The following is a 17,780-nucleotide window of genomic DNA, read 5'->3' on the forward strand; positions in this document are numbered from 1 at the left end:
TCAGAACCAGTGCTTTCCCAACTCCCATTTTCTGCTGAAAACTCATTCTGCTGACACTTCGCTCCACACCTCCGACCAGTTCTCCCCACACATTTCCCACAAAACCGAAACACAGCAAAGCCCAGAGGAGCAGGAAGCAATTTGCCTGTTTTTCCCCCCATAAAGTCAGGGGGTGGGGGTCGGGGGGCACCAGCAGGGCCCCTCATCCTGCCAGAAGCTGCCAGGCACAAGCAGCAGGGGGAGGGGGTGTCCAGGCTTTCCATCTCATCACCTCAGGGTCACCCTCCCCAGCCAGGCCGGATGTAGGATGTCTAATATTTCTCCAGTTCTGTTTTAACACTCACACCATCTTGGGAGCAGGAAGCTTAAGCCATTTCCTGCAAGGCATTGCTTTGCCCTACAAATATTTTTCAGCCTTGGTGCAAACTGTTTTAAAACTGAGCCTGGCAGCTGGAAGTGTGAAATCAGAGGAGGGGTTTGTCCAGGGAAAATTCAGTTTGTGAAACCTATCCAGTCCCTGCTGCTGCAGAGCAGCAAAATAAATATTGCTGCAGACAATAAAAGGGAGCAATTAATCTTGCGTGTCTGAAAAATGAGAAGGAAAAGCAGAAACTCCAAACAATGTTCTCTGTGCCTCTCCCAAGGGACACAACACTGGTCCCCAGCAGAAAGCCACAGCCATGTCCCCCCCTTGTCTCTGCAGCCACGATCTGAAGCTTTCCCAGCTTTGCTCTTTCAGTGGAGCCCAAATCATGGCTTTGGTTTGCTTGCCCTTCAAACGACTGTCCCATAAACAATCTGTCCCGCACATGGGCTGAAATAACCCCAAAGAGATCCCTCCCGCTCCTCCAAGTGGAGGAGAAGACAAATGCTCATTCCCTGAAGCTCTGCAGAAGATTTATGGGCAGTGCCAGGGCAGAGCTGGAAACCCCACAGGCGCTGGTGAGCAGAGCTCAGCCCCATGCCCACGTCCCCCTCGGCGCCGTCCCCACACCACCCTCAGCCAAGGAGGGGGACAGATGGATGGCAGCTCACCTCCTGCTGCTGTCCCTGGCTGCTCCAGCCCACGGGACTCGTTATCTCCTCTCAGTTCTCCTTCTCCAGGTGACACACAGGGACAAAGCCATGCCCCCAGGCCCACGCAAAGGGCTCTGCTTCCCCTGAGCTCCCACTCACAGGGCTGCTCCTTCCCAAGACTTTCTGTCCAGGAACCGAAGGCACAAAGCAGAAAGGAAACTCCAGAGCTCCTCCAGGGCCCTGCAGGAACCCTTCACCTCCCAACCTCAGGGCATGCACTCCTGGGCTGTAAATAAACTTTTATTTACTACACAAAGTAGGCCAAGGAGGACTGTTTCCCTGAGGAGTGGTGGGAGGAACATCAATGTTATGGCAGGATCTCAGATTTCATCTGACTCCACAAAGCAGTTCCTGGAGACCTCAGCAGGAGCCACACAGCGCATGGCAACACCTTTCCAGTGGCCACATCCCACCCAAATCCTGACTACCCTCACTGCCAGGTCAAACAGGGATCTGTCAGGGGCACAGCTCTGCCCAGCCACCCTACACCCAGCACTGCCAGGCTTGGAGAGAACAGGGCTGGAGCAAATTCACCTCCTGCGTCCTGCAGAGCAACACACAGCCAAGGTCCAGCCTCTGCAGCTGAACCATGACGGACTCACTGTTGCCCCCCAGGACCACCCACACCCCTGATGTGCTGCCTTATCAAGGTTCCCATCACATCTCGGAGCACTGAACTACCCAAAGCCAGGGCATCATCCTCAGCACTCAACTGCGTCCTCTCGTCTCCTCCAAGGCCACCAAAAGGGGTGGACAGGGGGTCTCGGGGGTGGGGTGACCCCAGGGAGGGCCCCAGCAGCCTGTGAACTCAGCCTCCCACTTCCACCCCATTTATCTGCATGCTGGGAGGCAGGAGGAAGCAAGTTCAGCCAGAGTTTGTCTAAACAATTAAGTTTTATCAGAAAAGCTGCTCAGATCTACTCCTTTTTCCCAGGACATCTCTGGACAATTCCAAGGTAATCTCCATTCTCCATCCAGTCTGCACAGGCTGGAAGCAGGGGAAGAGGACATGAGGCAAAGAGCATCCAAATACCCCTGCTCCTCCCTCAGTGCCAGCAGCCTCCCATACTCCTCAGCCAGGAGGCACAATCCATACCACACCTGCTCCCACACATCCAAAGTCTGCCTTCCAAATCCTTTCTTCCTCTTCAAACTATGAGTTTTTCAAATTTAGGAGTGACCAAGGTAGACTGGAGAAGGTTTTGATACAGAAACCACCTGCTACACTCCCTTTCCTCCTGGACGGTTCAGGACCTCCCTTTGTAGAGCCACTCCAGTGACCTGGGCAGTGGCTTCTCCTACCCTGCACAATCCCACAGCACCTCTGGGAGCAGGACCAGCAAATTCCTAATCACCAGCTGAACCTGGATAAAGAAAACCCAATGCAAGGACTAAACCTCAGGCCCACGTTCACTGGTTACAAAAGAAGCAGGAGTGGGTAGAGGGATTCCTCCAAGACAACGAAGAAGTGGGCAGCAAAGGCAGGGCCCCAACCAGGCTCTCCTGCCATACAAACTTTTGCCATCTCCACAGCGTTTTTCTGGCTCTTGGTCCATGAACTGATTTCCACTGTGGATGGGAGGGAGTTGCCAGTGAATGCCCTGAGACAGAGCATGAGCCTGCACATTTGTAGCTTCAGAGGCTGTAACCAGGGACTCATCCTGTACCTCCATGTAGCCAGAGCTTCAGAGAAGAGTCCAGAGCACACCAACTCTTCAGTGCATCAGCAGAGAACAGCACAAGCTCCCAGGTCAGAGCAAATGCTGAGCAGAGTGAACAAAATTCCCCATCCAGAGTCATAACACAGGGGAAGCAAACAGAGGCAGGGGCTCCAGCCCCATCTGGGTAGGGCAGCTCCTGTGATGTCCCTCCAGATCTCCCCAGCCCACATGGAACACGCCCCAGCTGCATTTGAGCTGGAGTTGAAAGCAATGCCCTACAGTTCAAGACTTGTGAGTTACCACACAGCTGTGGCTGAGAAAGCTCCTTTCAAGAGCTTACGTGTCATCAGCTTTTATCACTGCCCTCTCCTCCTCAGCACCACGTCCTTTTGGATTCCCATCTAATCTTCTTAACTCTGAGATCTCCACAAGCTGAGCTTTTCTTTGAAAGAGGGAAGGAATGTCTGTCCCACTCCATGTGCAGCAAGAGAGGAGGAAAGGGGGGAAGGCAGAGCCACCATAAAAGATTAAGGTACTGTGGATAAGCATCAAAGAGAGTTTGACACACACACTACAGCAAATGATCATCCACAGCAACAGAACAACCAGACCAAGCCAGGTTGGCTGGGGGAGACTGTCAAGCACTCATAATAACAAGGGATTAATGCCTCAGCCACTTCTGCCCTGCTGCAAATCCCTTTTCACCTCCCTCTCTGATTCTGGGAATAATGCAGGAGAACACCTGGTAAGACCACCTGACTCAGACAAACCCTGGACACCTTCTCAAGGGTTGAAAAGCTAAACATAAACCCAAGGTTATGCTCATATTTGCTAGAGCATCATCAGCCTCTGAACTTCAAGGTGTTGAAAGATGCTTCATTTCAGCCATCCTTCATTGCTGTTGGACAAATGGCCTTTGCCATGCAAAAACCAGTGTACAGCTTCCACACAGAACAAACTGCAGGTGATACAAGTCCAGCAACCCCAAATCCCCAGGCTGTCACTCCTGGGCTGGCACAGCAACCTTAGGTGGTTTGTTAAAATTATTTGCCTTTCATAAATGCATAAACATCTGCAAAGTTTTGTTGGTTGCAAAATGTTTTGGACCAGACCCTTGAGTCCAGCTTTGTCTTCCAGTATGTCTGGTACTACCTTCATGCTAAGATAAACCAAAATGATTCAAGAGGATGACGTATTGATGCATGTGACCCTACAGGAACCCTGGGAACTTCTGTGCAGAGACCAACTGAGAAGATCAATGAAATGAGTGACCCAAATTTAACCAACCCAAAGGAAAGCAGCTCTCTCCCCACATCCCTCCTTTAAAACCTCTAACAGATGTAAGGAAAATTGGGCCCAAAGAAGTCTGAGCACAGGCTGCCATCCAAGACCAGCTGCTTTTTCCATTTATAGCCACATACACTTCAGCTTCACCACGGCATTTTCGACAATGTAGAAGTGTCTCTGTGTCTGTTTGTTTGCTGGAGGAGTAAAGAACACAACTGGCTTGCTGTCAACTTATCTTTTTTGTTCACAACAACGTTTGATCTTCTCAAAACAAAGTTATCTCTCTATAATCTCCTTCAGTTCCTCTGACACAGTTTATGGAGTTGGCGCTGCACCCAGCCTATGGTGTCCCCTCAACCACTGGCCAACAGAAACATCTCAGGCAGGGACAGCAGTCTAGAAATAGCTTAAAAGAGAATGATTCCTTAATTACAGAAGGTTCATCACCACTGCCATCACTTCCCTCCCCCGGCAGACAGCAGAGAAGTCACAAAACCAGCGGCCAGGCCTTACTGCAGGAGATCAAAGCAACCTCTTTGTTTTATCTTGGTCGAGATAACGGATTTTATTTGCCTTATCAGCCTGTAGGATGATTAACCTAAATGTGGGAAAGCTGGAGGATCCAAAGGAGTGGATGGGTGCGGAGCATGTTCCCCAGCACGACTGTCACGGGCTCCAGACATGCAAATACCACAAGATAAACAGAGAAACTCTTGGTTCCGGTTCCTACATGCCCCCCTCAGCCAGGGCTGTGTCTCCCTTTGCCTTTCAGCACCACTTGGATGAACACAAATCCCACAGCAGGCGGGAGCACTCACCCATTTCTCAGCCAGCAAAGGCACCTCTGTCCAGGGGCTGCCCCAGTTTCCATCACAGAGTGCTCAGGGCTCACAGCCCAGCTGGAGCACAGACCCCATGAGCCACAGCCAGGTGAGCCTGCCTGGAGCAGGAGGCTCCGACCTCTGCAGACACACATTCACCCCAGATCCTTCCTGCAAGGTTCAGGAGGTGAGGAGATGACATGGATGCACAGCCTCACCCACAGACCCAACCCAGCCATGGAAGAGACCTGCCAGGTCACTCAGCCCAGGGCCAGGGTCACTCTGCAGCTCAGCATGGAATCATAAATTGGTTTGGGTGGGAAGGGACCTTACAGACCACCCAGTCCCACCCCTGCCCTTCCAGCATCCCAGGTTGCTCCAAGCCCCATCCCAGGATGGGGCAGCCACAGCTTCTCTGGCACCCTGTGCCAGGGCCTCATCACCCTCACAGGGAAGAATTTCTTCCCAATATCCCATCTAACCCTGCCCTGTGGCAGCGAGAAGCCATTCCCCTTGTCCTGTCACTGCAGGCCCCTTGTTCCCAGTCCCTGTCCAGCTCTCCTGGAGCCCCTTTAGGCCCTGCAAGGGGCTCTGAGCTCTCCCTGGAGCCTTCTCTTCTCCAGGTGAACACCCCCAGCTCTCCCAGCCTGGCTCCAGAGCAGAGGGGTTCCAGCCCTTGGGGAATCTCCATGGCCTCCTTTGGACTCTCTCCAGCACCTCCGTGTCCTTCTGATGTTGGAAGCCCCAGATCTGGATGCAGCATCCCCAGCTTCGCCCTCTCCTGGTCTCAGACGTGACGTGTGGCAGGGAAAGGAAGTGGGAACCGTGGTGTTTCCTATGGGAAACTATCCCTTTGCATAATGAAGCTCCACTGGGGAGGTCGCTGCTTTTCCTATGGGCCCGCAGGGACTTCCAGCAGAGCAAACAAATCCTCCTGGGTCTGGCTGGCTGCAGTGGACAGCCTCACTTCCTGGGATGTGTCCTGCCCATCTGGAGCATCCACTTGGGACAGCATCCACACAAACTGTGCCCACGCAAAGAAGGGACACGTGCATGCCAGCGTGACTGGAGATGAACACAACATAACTTGGGGACAGCATTCCTGGGAGGCAGAGATGTGCAACACGAGCACCATCACAGCCACATCCCCCAGCCTCCTCCTGGCATCCTCAGTGCCCTCAATAAACCCCAAAGCACACCGAGGAGCACTGGCTGCTTCCTACAGCACAGCGAGGGAGGAGGAGCAGGCAGTGCCCTCCCCGTGCCCGTGGTGCCCTGGATCAGGCAGTGTCTCTGGGATGGGACACATTCCTCTCCCCCACACATGCTCCCGCTCTTCCTTCCAAGTCACTGGTGTTGCAGTTCTAGATTTTTCCAGATTATCTCATTTTTGGCACCTGCGTTCACAAACCAAGACTCAGCGTTTCCCACTCAGCCCTTCCATTTGGAATCCTGAGCTGTAGGCACTTTCCCATTAAAAATAATAACAAGAACAAAAAAAAGACTGCCCGTAACCTAGCCTGAATGGGTCAGCTGGTTTTGGAGGAAACATTTCCCTACAGCTTTAATCTCTTTGTACAGTTGAAGAGCTGGAAACGGTGACTCACTCCATCTCCACTCAGCCCCGGGCTCTCCATCCCAGGGAGCATCGCTGTGTTAACAGTTGTCCAAATCCCTCTAACCCCAGCAGCCCCACACTTGGTGTCACCCTGGCAGCACAGGACAGAAGAAAAGTCACCCTAAGGCTTGTGTGGCTTTGCTTCTCCATCCCTGGGTGCCCATGGCAGGATGGAGGCTTGAAGCTGGTAGAGGGAAACTGGGTTAGAGCTCCCACCACAACTTCCCAGCACACAGCAACAGGTCCCTGCTTTTCACAAGGATCTCAAAGTTTCCTTCATTCTATTTTTAAGTGGTCTTTAATGGTTTAAATTTTAGCCCAACTCTATGGGAGTTCTAAAGAAAAGTCTTTCTGTAAGGGTTCAAGCTGGAAAAAAAGAGTGAAGGAGTTGAATTGCTTCACTCTCCTGATGTTGCCCTGCTTGTTCTGCAGCAAAACAGGAGGGGGGACTCTGCTGAGTTTTAAGAGGCACCTGGCACCCTGTGTGGCTGTCCCAAAGTGGTCATGGGACAAAGACTCCAACCGAGCTGAAAGCTCAGAGATGGTTCGGGCTGTTTTGCACAGCTGCATGGTGGGAGAGAGGAAGGTCACGCCCCTGTTTTAGGTGAATGTTCCCATTATTCATTGTATCTGCCTTGATTTATCTAAACAAGCTCCAGAGCATCCTTGCCAGGAAGGCTCACGGGGCAGGAGCAAGGGTGGGACAGAGCCTGCCTGGCTGGGTGCTGTCCCCAGGAACCAGGCAACCACAGCAGCTTGTGAGGAGACAAAAAGGAGCAGCAGATCAAACCAGCTTCCACTTCTCATCTGGGAGTCCTTCCAATCCATCACCTGACATCCCAGAACCGAGCCATCAATACAAACAGGTTCAGACTGGGGGAAGTAGAAAGAGATTATTAAACCAAAATGGAAACCATTAACTTTTCTGGGGCCAGCAATGCCTGCCCCCCTCTCCAAGCCTGACCACCACACATTGCCAGGAACAAGAGAAGGCCAAGATGTTCAACCACACAAGCACAAAACCAGAGATGGGAGGCACAGTGGAAGGTGATGCTGTGGCAGGAGGAAGTGACAGGATCCCCCATGATGGATTTGATGTAGCTTTTCCTGAGGATTTGCCTGTCCCTCATCCAGCTCACGCGGATGCCTCGAGATCTCTCCATTGCAAAGGGCAGGTGGATGTCTCTGGATGAAGCACTGCTGCTCCCACAGTGATTCCCTGTTCCTCTCCTCACAGGGATGAACCAGCTCCTGCCACATTGGCACCACATCCCTGCTCAGACCTGCCCTGCCATCACAGGGCAGGAACATCCTCCCTCTGCCAGCTCCATCCCAGGCCAGTGCCCTGGGACTGGGCGTGAACTGCTGCCCACGGCAGGAGCCTGGGAGAGGTCAGCCCCACCCACGGGCGGCCAGATTTGGATATTCACGTTAGGATATTCACATTTGGTAAGTCCTGCACAGCAAAGACAGCCTCCCACAGTGCCCAGGGCCGCGGGCTCAGAAACAGCCCTTGCCCTCACCTTGTTCTTATGGCTATTTTTAATTGCTTGTGCCTCTTTCTGCCCTCTACATGTCCTCCCCTTGCCTGCACCCACTGCACAGCCCAGCTCAGATTGCTCTGGCAGACTCCAGCCATAGCAATCCACATCCCCTGGTTATCCCATCACATTTCCCTGTCCCCACTGGGGAGCACCAGCCACATTGGGGACACAAAGTCTGCCTTTGCTGTGGCACGTCCCACACGAGTGGGTGCCTCTGTCCCACCTCCCTGTCATTAATGGCCCAATTCAATGTTACACCAGCACAAAGGAAGCAAACGCTCCCCAGGGAGTGCAGGAGAGAGCAAAGACTCAGAGAGGGAGAACATGGATGGGAAGGAATATTTCTTGCCCCATTAAACACTTCCTGCCCTCCTCCCACCTCGGGAAGCCCAGCTCTGGAGCGGGCTCAGCCCACACCGCCAGCCACGCCACCCTAATGAAGTTCAGCACTGAAATTACTCCTTTCCTCTGTGGTTTGTTCTGAACTGCCAAGCTCCCTGGGACTGTTATTCTCCTCTGACCGGCCTCTTCCTGCACTACACGCTCTCCTGCATACCTTCAGCAGCAGGACGAGGGGTTAAGGGCAAGGCAGCTGAGCCTGACAGCTGGGGAAGGTAAGGCCCAGCACAGCAGTGAGGACAGCTGGAGGCAGATGCCTGCATCCCCTGCTCAGCTGTTTGTGCTGGAGAGCCACCAGCAATGGGATCCTGGGGCGTCCAGTGCCACAGGAGCACCTCCTGGTGACCCAAACCCTGGAGCAGGACCTGCCACACGTTGTCTCTGCTGCAGACATGGGAGAGGCAGCGTTTTCATTTGGGGGGGTTGTGGTGGGGCCAAAGCTGCAGTGGAGCTGGGGAGCATTGGAGACATGCCTGCACCCACCCATGGGACATCCTGAGGGTCCCTGTGCAGCCCCCCCAAATCTCTCTGGGTTCTTGCACCAGCAACAAGGAGAGAGGCCACCCACGTGCCCAGCATCACCTCAGGGTGGGTGTTGTGGGCCAAGGGGAGGAGCACCCCAAAATGGGGTCCTTGGGCAACCTCAAGTCATGGCAGTGGGGGAGGAGGAGAAGATCAGGAAGGGGACACGTGCTCTGGCAGTGACCCTGGGCTGTACCCTTGTGCTGACACATGGGGAAAAGGAGACAGAGCCCTCATGACTCCTCCAACTCTGTCTCCTGGCTCTTCGTGGCAGTGGGGTTGGACCTAGATGATCTTTAGGGTCCCTTCCAAGCCAAACCATTCTGTGATGATTCTTGGAGACATTTGGACTGAAAGCCCCTTTTGTACCAGGCCAGGGCTGGCTCGTGCTGTAAGGCAGACTCCAGACAGCCGGGCTCAGGGGTAACACTCATGCCAGCAGCTGTTCTCCCTCTCCCCTAGCCCTGGGCAGCTGGAGGATTCACCAGCTCAGACACTTTTCTGCTCTTAAAGTGCCCAACCACCCGTGGGGTTCAGAGCTTGGGACACCCAGAGCAGCCCAGACCCAGCAGGACGAGGCTGAGCACCCACCCACCACGGTGCCTCCTGGACACCACACACAGCAGCTTGGGACAGAGAGGGGGGCTCACACAAACCCCATCCTTGGGCTGGGGCTCAGAGCTCAGCTGTGCCCAGCTGGAGATGGCCCAACCTGTCAAAAAACCCAGCTCAGAAAAGCCACACCTACACCATGCACAGTAAGAAAAACCCACTTGAGTCCTGCAGGTTTGACATCAGCTCCCCTGCTGACTCCTGACTTGGTTTTACACCAGCACACACCACGGCACAACAGCACACACCTGGCCTCTCTGCAGGTCTTTGTGACCACGGGGCAGCACCCAGCAAGAGCATGGAACCCCTGGTCCAGCTCCAGGGCCAGGCACGGACCCCCAAGGTCCTGGCTCAGCCACCCCACCCCATCCCACAGCCCCCGGAGAGAGGCACAGGGTGGGGAGGGAGGGGGTGCCCTCCACCCAGCCACTGCATCCCTCACAGCAGAGAGCTCGTGGGTGATAGAGAGCAGAAAGGTAATTAACAGGTCTGAAAGGAAAATCTCCAAAATGTTATGGAGAAAAAAATGACAGCTGGTGAGGGAGGGAAGCTGGCTTTAATATGGGATTAATTGAAAACAAGATAGAGTTAATATAAGCCAGGTCTCCAGTTTAATAGTGGCTCTGATCCATGATGTTATTAGACCTTGGCTCCAAGGTCAAAAAACCCTGACTTCTGCTAATGAACAGGCGGTTCCTGCCCCACAGCCATAAACAACAACACCAAACAACGATATCCCAGCAACACTTCCACAGCCCCTCGGAGCCTCTGCAGGGCTCTGTGGGTCTGCACACAGGGCCCGAGCTGGCAGAGCTGCCATTTCCTGCAAGCACCCAGCCTTTTTGCATTCCCTTTTTCCTTTCCTCCCAGGCTCTATAGCATTTCTTATCGAACCCGACAGCTCCTTCAGGCGGGATAAACCCAAGGCTAACAGCCACGAGCACGGACACATCAGAGCACAGATCCCGGAGCAGCCTCGAGAGGCGTCGCCACGGGAGATAAAAGAGCAGCAGCACACGGCACTCGGCACCTCCCTGGGTGACAGCCGAGGCAGGGACCAGCACGAGGGCTCTACTCACCTTCTTCTCTCTTCGGCGGGCTCTCCACGGGCACCGGCTGCGGCTTTGGCTCGGCCTGGTGCGCCGGGGTGGGCAGGGCAGGCTCCGAGCTCTCGGCCGGCCGTGCCGCCGGGGCCGGGCCCTCGGTGGCCTTGGCCACCTGGATCTCCACGCGCCTGGGGCCCGCGTCGGGCACGGCAGCGTTGGCCGTGTCGGCTCTGCGCTGGGACATCTCGGGGATCTTGGAGGCCGGCGCCTCCGCCCTCCGCAGCCCCGGCTCCTGGGGCTTGCCGAGGGTGATCTCAGTCCTCCTGGGGGTGGGCTCGGGGGGTTTGTGCCCCACATCTGCTCGTTTGAGGCCGAACCGCGACAAGCCTGAGGTGGAGTTCTCCACCTGCTTGGATGAGATGTCAATGGAGATTTCTGTTCTTCTGGACACCGGCTCGGGCAGTTTGGGTCCAGAGAGCTCCACTCTCCTCAGAGGGGGCTTGGGGGATCTTTGCACGGTGGGCTCCGCATGTCGTGTGGATGGCTCCGAATTCCTGGCGCCGAGTTCCTGAAACTTCTGCGTGGAGCTGGACACGGTGGACCGGAGGAGGGTGTTTGGGGCCCGTCTTTGTGGGGTGGAGGAATTTGAAGACTGATCTACCTCCTCGACCTCAAAGGATCTTTTCAGAGCTGAAAAACATGAGAAGTAGTTCAGGATTTAGTTACCATCCACCTGAGTGTCTCCAGAGATGCTTACAGACACTGCACAAGGCTCATAACTCCATTTCTGCTCTCCATTTCTGCTCCTCCATCCCAGCATTCATCATCCATTTAAGCAGCTGGGGATCAAAGGTGAGGCCCTGCCTCTCCAGCCAAGTTAAAAACGCAGTAACAAAACATACCAGAGCCAGGAAATTCAGCCCCAGAGCAGAGATTATCCTCACACTGCCCTCCATCCCACACCCAGAGGGGAGCAGAGGGTCCCACCACGGTATGGCAGAGCAGGGCACTGGATTTGGGGGAAGACAGCAATCCAGCTTCCAACACTTTGTTTTCCCTCTCACATCCAAAGGATTCACAGATAAACAGAAGCTTTCCTGTGAGCACTGCCAGCAAAATCCAAGTTGGGAGCAGGGAAACAATCCCAGGAGAGCACTAAACCCATATAAATTCAGCAAGAAAACCAAAGGTGGCAGCCACAGAAGCTCATATCCTTAAAAACAAACGTAGAGACCACGTGAACCAAAGACTGAAATGTTTTGAGCACATGGACTTGAGACCCTGATACAAGGAAGGGGACAACTGACCCCTGCTCCACACAGGATCCAGACAGAAACAAAAGGCCGAGCTCCACAGAAAGGGAACCACTGCTGGATCCAAATGCCATGGGCTATAAATACCCTCTGTACCCCACAGCACCCAGACAGACACAGGGTCAGGGTAGACACAGCCCTGGGAACCCAAAGAAGCCTCCACAAGGTGAGGCTGAGCTGGCATGGTGACAGCCCAGTGTGGTGACAGCCACGCTGCTGATGGCCAGCATGAGCATCAGCAATGAGTCCATCCTTCCTTTACATCAACAGAATAGCAGCAGGGAGATTTAGCCTCTAAAAGCCTGGGCTTGAGATCCTACAAGACATCAGGATCCCAGGGAGACACTGGAGCACAGCCTTGCCTCATCCCAGGATGTCCTCCCACCCCTGGGGTGGAGCTGGAGAGGAGCCACCATGCAGGAAGCATCTCTGCTCCAGGGTTGCTCTGACCCCCCTGGGGACGTGGGGATGTGGCACGGCTTGGGGACGTGGGGACCCTCTGTGCCTCGGGCACATCCATTTGCTGGACAGGAGCCCTCGGTCACTGCTGAGTCCAGCCGGTGGGACAAGGAGGGGGACCCATCCACGTGGCAGCCACCCAGCTCTGCTCCACCGCCGCTGCTGACACCAGGCGGGGCAGCAGCAGCTGTGACCTCCTCCGTCCGGCCAGCAGGGGCTGGGACAGCCGTGGTCACATCCCCCGGCAGCAGCACAGGGAAACCAGAGGAGATGGTGAGGCAAGCAGGGCCCTCGGAGCTGGGGCTCACGTGTCAGACAAGCCACAGCACAGGGAGACTCCCAGGGGTTGAAATGTGAGGACAAAGACTTTGGGCTGCTTTCCCCTTTAGCGGGGAATACCCCAAAACTGCTCTGTATGAACCCCAGGCTGCACAGGCAGCCTGGACGGGCACTGAGGAGCCTGGGAGCAGGAGCATCCCCAGGATTTTCCATATTAGCGACCCAGCAAAAGCCTCTCTGTGCTCAGGGACAGACAGACGTGAGTGGACACACACCTGTATCCCCCAGTTGTGGGTCAGACCCCAGCATGGGAACTGCTGGGAAGCAACAGGAGTCTGGGATGGGCTCCCAAGGGTGGCATCCCAGCTGGTGTGGGCAGGGAGGGATGCACAGAGAGATCCAACCTCAGTATCAGCCTGATGGGAACAGCAGCACGGCTGCTCTGTGGCTGTGGAGAGAGGGAAGCACCAAAGCACAACACTCACCCCCCTGTGAAACCCAGGAAGGGTCCCACAAAGGGCACCTTGTGACAAAACGGTCTGTCTTGCATCCCAGAAATATTCAGACATGGGTAGAAGAAGGGAGGGAGGCAGTAAAGAAAACTAAAGGTGTTTTTTCTCAGATTTATTTGTTTTCTGACTCCCGTGGAGCTCTCCCAGCCACGCCATCACCCGCTGACAGGGGTGGGATGCTCCCTGCAGCAGTCCCTGCCCTGCAGTCTGCGCTTGGCACAGCTCATGCACTGCAGGTCTGTGTCCAAGCCCCAGTTCTCTGCATCCCCAGAATAACTAATCCAAAAAAAGCCCCACACTTGAGAGCTGTTTCAACGTGTTTGAACTCTCAGGTCTCCAACCCGGAGCTGGAGCTCAGACCCTCCAGCACAGGTTTTCTACAGTTTCCCTTCTCCATCACACACTTAATCCAGAAACTTACATTTTAGCTATTTTTTTTTCCCCAAAAATCCCAAGTTTGAACAATGCACCAGCCAAGCCCAGTTTGCATTTTGCTGGAAACAAAGAGAGCGGAAGGGACGACCCGACAGGGAGCCCCTGCCTGGCCTTGAGCAAAGCTGGGTGGGCAAGAGCAGCAGAGGACACAGCACTGCCAGGCACTGGCAGCTCCCTGAGGGATGGAACCACAGTTCTGTCCACATCAGGCTCTTAAAACCCGCCTGTCAGTCCTCCAGCCAGCTCAGTCCCCACCTCTTCCCTTCAACAAGCAGCCCTATAACCTCATGAGAGACGTGTCTTGAGGAACAGGGTAAATGCTCTCAAGGAACCCGGCAGCAAAGGAAATGCTGATGAGTATCTTTCCCTAAAGAACACTGCCCTGGAGATCCCTCAACACCAAGTCGTTTGGGGATTTCTTTCTGACCTGCTAATGAGCTTTGGATACAAACAGCCCCGCTGACCTCCAAGGGTTCCTTGCATGAGCAGCATCCATCATCTCCACTCCTCTGAGCCCTGCTGCCACTTCCTGAAGAAGTGGTGGGTAACTCAATGGCAGTGCTGACCCACATGGCCTTTTCTTTGGAATTGAAACCCCTCAAAGTGCCCCACACCCAGGGTAAATCTGTCCAATGCCACCCATGTGGTCTTTCTGCTGGAGCACAGCCAGCCCCTGTCCTTATCAAAGGGCTGGACTGAATTACAACACCCAAAAATGGCTTTTTTCCAGGTCCTTCAGTTGGAGAAAAGAGAAAAAGGTCAAAGCCCAGACACAAAGGGGTTCAAACAGCCTAAGGCAGAGCTGCAGAGCCACGATTACAGTCTCAGGACAGCCAAGGCCTCCAGATAACTCCTCCCTTGTGCTGAGGGCAGGAAGGGGGTACTGAGGGGCTGGGCAAGGAACCTTCACCCCAAAGGAGAGGTAGAAATGGCTCAGCACAGATTCTGACAGCAACATCATGAGGAACCCCTGCTCCCAGTGGCATTCCCTCTCCAGCAGGATCACCAACTTGCCTGGGGACAGCCCAGGAGCTTTCTCATCCACGGCTCTGCAGGATGGGGCATCCATCTCATGGTTTCATGGGGATTTCAGTACCTAGCTTGTCCTGCTGGCACATTTGGCTGCTGCCCCAAATTCAGCATGGTCTGCAGAAGGTCAGACATCCCAGGCATGAGAAAGGAGAAGGACTGTGACCAAGAGGGTTTGTGTTTCCACCTCAGAGACAGAGCCCCACTGCCACGAGCACGATCCTTGGGAATGTCACCTTCAGCAATGGTGGCCCTCAAAGGGACCGAGCATGGCTGGAGTTCCCTGCTCAGCATTGCCTCTCTCCTCCTTGCATGAGAAGAGAGAAGGACCTCAGGAAGCACAACAGCTCTCAAAAAAAGAGAAAAAACTTATAAATAGTGTGTCCTGCCCAGAGCCAGGAAAGGAAAGTAAACAGCCTGTGCTCCAGATGACCCTCCTCCCAGCTTCCTGCGGGGAAGTGTCCGTATTCCGTACAAAAACAGGAGCTGAAGGCAAGGCAGGGCTGTAGGGCCCCACACGGGCAGTTGTGGCCAATTCTCCATGTCCCCATGGGCTCCAGCTCCCTGCCATATTCCTGAGAGCCCTGAACAAGGTGTCCCTGCCCTGAGCAGGGCCTGGGCTGGCCACGCTGCAGGATTGTCCCCACTATCGTATTTTCCAGGCACAAGCAGGGCTTCCCCAGCCCCACCAGCAGCATCCCACTGACTGGCTGGTGTCAGAGGAAGCTGGCAGGGAAGGTGGCAGAGGTGCTGAGCACCACCCTTCCTTCTCTTCCTCTGGAGGTGCACGTGGGGCTGAGCACAACCTGCACTGCTTTTGGCATGTGCTTCCTTTCAACCCATTCCAGATCCATCCAGACATCTCTGGCTCAACCCACCACTGCTGAAGGCAGCAGCTTTTGGGCAGGGAAAGCCCAAAATCCCCTAAAATAAGATTTCCAAGTGCTTCCTATCAGATGCAACCTCTGCAACAGCCCACCACCACCATGTCGGGGTTGGGAACCACACACTGCGATGTCCCTTTGGGACCAGACCTTTGCAAACCTCTCAAGGTCATGGAGTTTCGCTCAGCACCACCCAACTCTGCAGGGCTGGCTTCAAAAATACCACTGCTAATCCTTCTTTTGGATGAGGGAGGCATGGGCTCTCCGAGGCGGCTCTGCTGGCTGTGCACGAGGACACACACTCCTGAAAACCCAAATGTGACACATGCCAGACAGGCACTTGTGGGCAAGAAATGTGTGCCTTCCTCCTGCTCAAATGCTCCCCAAGCTGGCACTGGGGATGAAAAGGAGACAACATTGATTTCTCTTTCTGTTTTATGCAGCAGTGCTGGGGTGGCTGCACAGCGAGGCCACTGTGTCCTCCCAGTCACCCCCCAGCAGGTCACACAGCATCAGCTAAAGCTGCTCTTTAGGGATCCTGTCAACTGGGAAGGGAGGGCAGAGGTCTGGTTCAAATCCCAGCAGCTCATGCAACAGCCAAGAGTCTTCCAGAGACGCCACAAGCGAGTGGCACTGGGTACTCCCACATGCACAGCTCTGGCAGAAGAACAGGCCCTCCTCGGGAGGCCCAGGCAATCCAAGGGTGCCCAGATGCCATGAAGGGATCTGGCTCCTGCACAAGGACTCCACATCTCCCAGCTGGAAGCACTGGAGCACACAGCACGCTGCCACCATGGCTCACCCCGCCTGGCTCCGGGCACCCCGCGGGGGTCAGCCAGGGAACATCTGCAACATCTGCTCCTCCTCTCTTCCCTGTTTAAACAGAATATCCCACTAACAGGCCAGGGGAGGCTTTATACAAGGAAACATCTATGCACAGAGCTCGGGAGGAGACCAAAATAAACAGCAAGGGATGCTGACTCCTCGGGGACCTGCTTCCCAGCCGGAGCCTCCAGCTCTGTCGCGGCCGCAGCGCCCAACTGCTTCCCATTAAACATCCTGTGCCCCTCACGTGGTCCCCGTAACCCAGGGGTTACATTTGCTTGCTTGCTTAAGCACAGAGAGCTTTCCTTGGGTTTTTGGACACATAAGAGCCTTATGGGGCCGGGGCAGCCGGCGCCCCGTTATTTCCCACCACACAATGGCACCGTTTGAGAGCGAGGGCTCGCTCTAAACTGCTACCAGATGGTCACCTCCTGTTCCCCGGCAGGAAAGGGGGGAGGCTGCAGCTCTCATCTTTCAAGGAACCCTTGGAAACCCAACACAGCATTCACTGCTCACAGCCCTTAAAGCTTCCCAGAGCCCTGTCACAGGCAGCAGGGTGCTGGCGGAGCTTTTCTGGGCCAGGCTGTGAGCAAAGAGGGTGTGCCCACGTTACCATGGGGCCAGCTGGGTCTGGCTGATCCAAACCTACCCGGGGTGATGCCACTGAAGAGCTGCCACCACCCATACCAGAGATGGGTGCATGGGAGTGAACTAGAGGCTCAGTTATGGGGGCAAGTTGGGTGTTCTGCACATACCTATGGGGTGTATCCACCGTGCATTAACCCTAAAGGTCCCACAGCAGAAAGGGAAGGGGGCTGCACCCCTGCTGCAGGGCCAGAGCAGGATAACTCTACCCCATTCTCAACAAGGTGCTCCCAAGTCCACAAAGCCCATCAATGGGATCAAAATCATGGGTCTGAGGTGGAAAACCGCTGGCAGTGCAGGCAGCAAGCGATGCTGCACATGCTGGCAGGATTTTGTGAGTACACACACAGCTTCGAAACAGCCCGAGAGACTCAGATCCCCTCTCACATCCACAGAAACCAAGGCAGGAAATTTTAAAAGCACATTTCCCAAAGCTTCTGGTGATCTAACATAAGAAAGAAGAGAAGTAAGGGTTGCTGGATCCCCTCCCTGTTCTTGTGCCAGGAGGCTTCACCCCTTTCCCTTACCAATAAACCAACCTTGCTGCACTACATATAAAAATAAATAAATATATATATATACACACACATATACATGCAGTGACACTCTGCTGTTGTAGCCTGACTCTCACACTATCCTGAGTAAGTTATGAATGGTTTATGCACAAATAAATCCTTTCTCTGACTTCACAGACAGCCTCCAAAAGAAGTTGCAGTAGATTGCATGGTCTGACACAAATCACATGTATAAGACAAGGCTGGCAATGGGCTGTCACTATGCAGGGCCTTCCTGAACGGTGTAAATGGTACCAA

The 17,780-nt window shown here is 54.5% G+C and overlaps 1 protein-coding gene across 4 annotated transcripts in view; it reads right to left on the reverse strand.

Annotated features, from left to right (window-relative positions):
- The window catches only part of SEPTIN9 (septin 9), a 131,012-nt gene that overhangs the window by 43,320 nt on the left and 69,912 nt on the right, over nt 1-17,780 (reverse strand). For 3 of the 4 annotated variants that reach the window (XM_069032972.1, XM_069032974.1, XM_069032973.1), the window contains one exon: nt 10,621-11,277. In XM_069032972.1, coding sequence (XP_068889073.1) covers nt 10,621-11,277 — 657 coding nt within the window. Of the gene's footprint in view, nt 1-1,035; nt 1,163-10,620; nt 11,278-17,780 lie in introns of those variants that run through there. The other variant, XM_069032976.1, reaches the window with a different exon arrangement.

This window comes from Aphelocoma coerulescens, chromosome 18 (genome assembly GCF_041296385.1).
Source record: "Aphelocoma coerulescens isolate FSJ_1873_10779 chromosome 18, UR_Acoe_1.0, whole genome shotgun sequence".
NCBI lineage: Eukaryota > Metazoa > Chordata > Aves > Passeriformes > Corvidae > Aphelocoma > Aphelocoma coerulescens.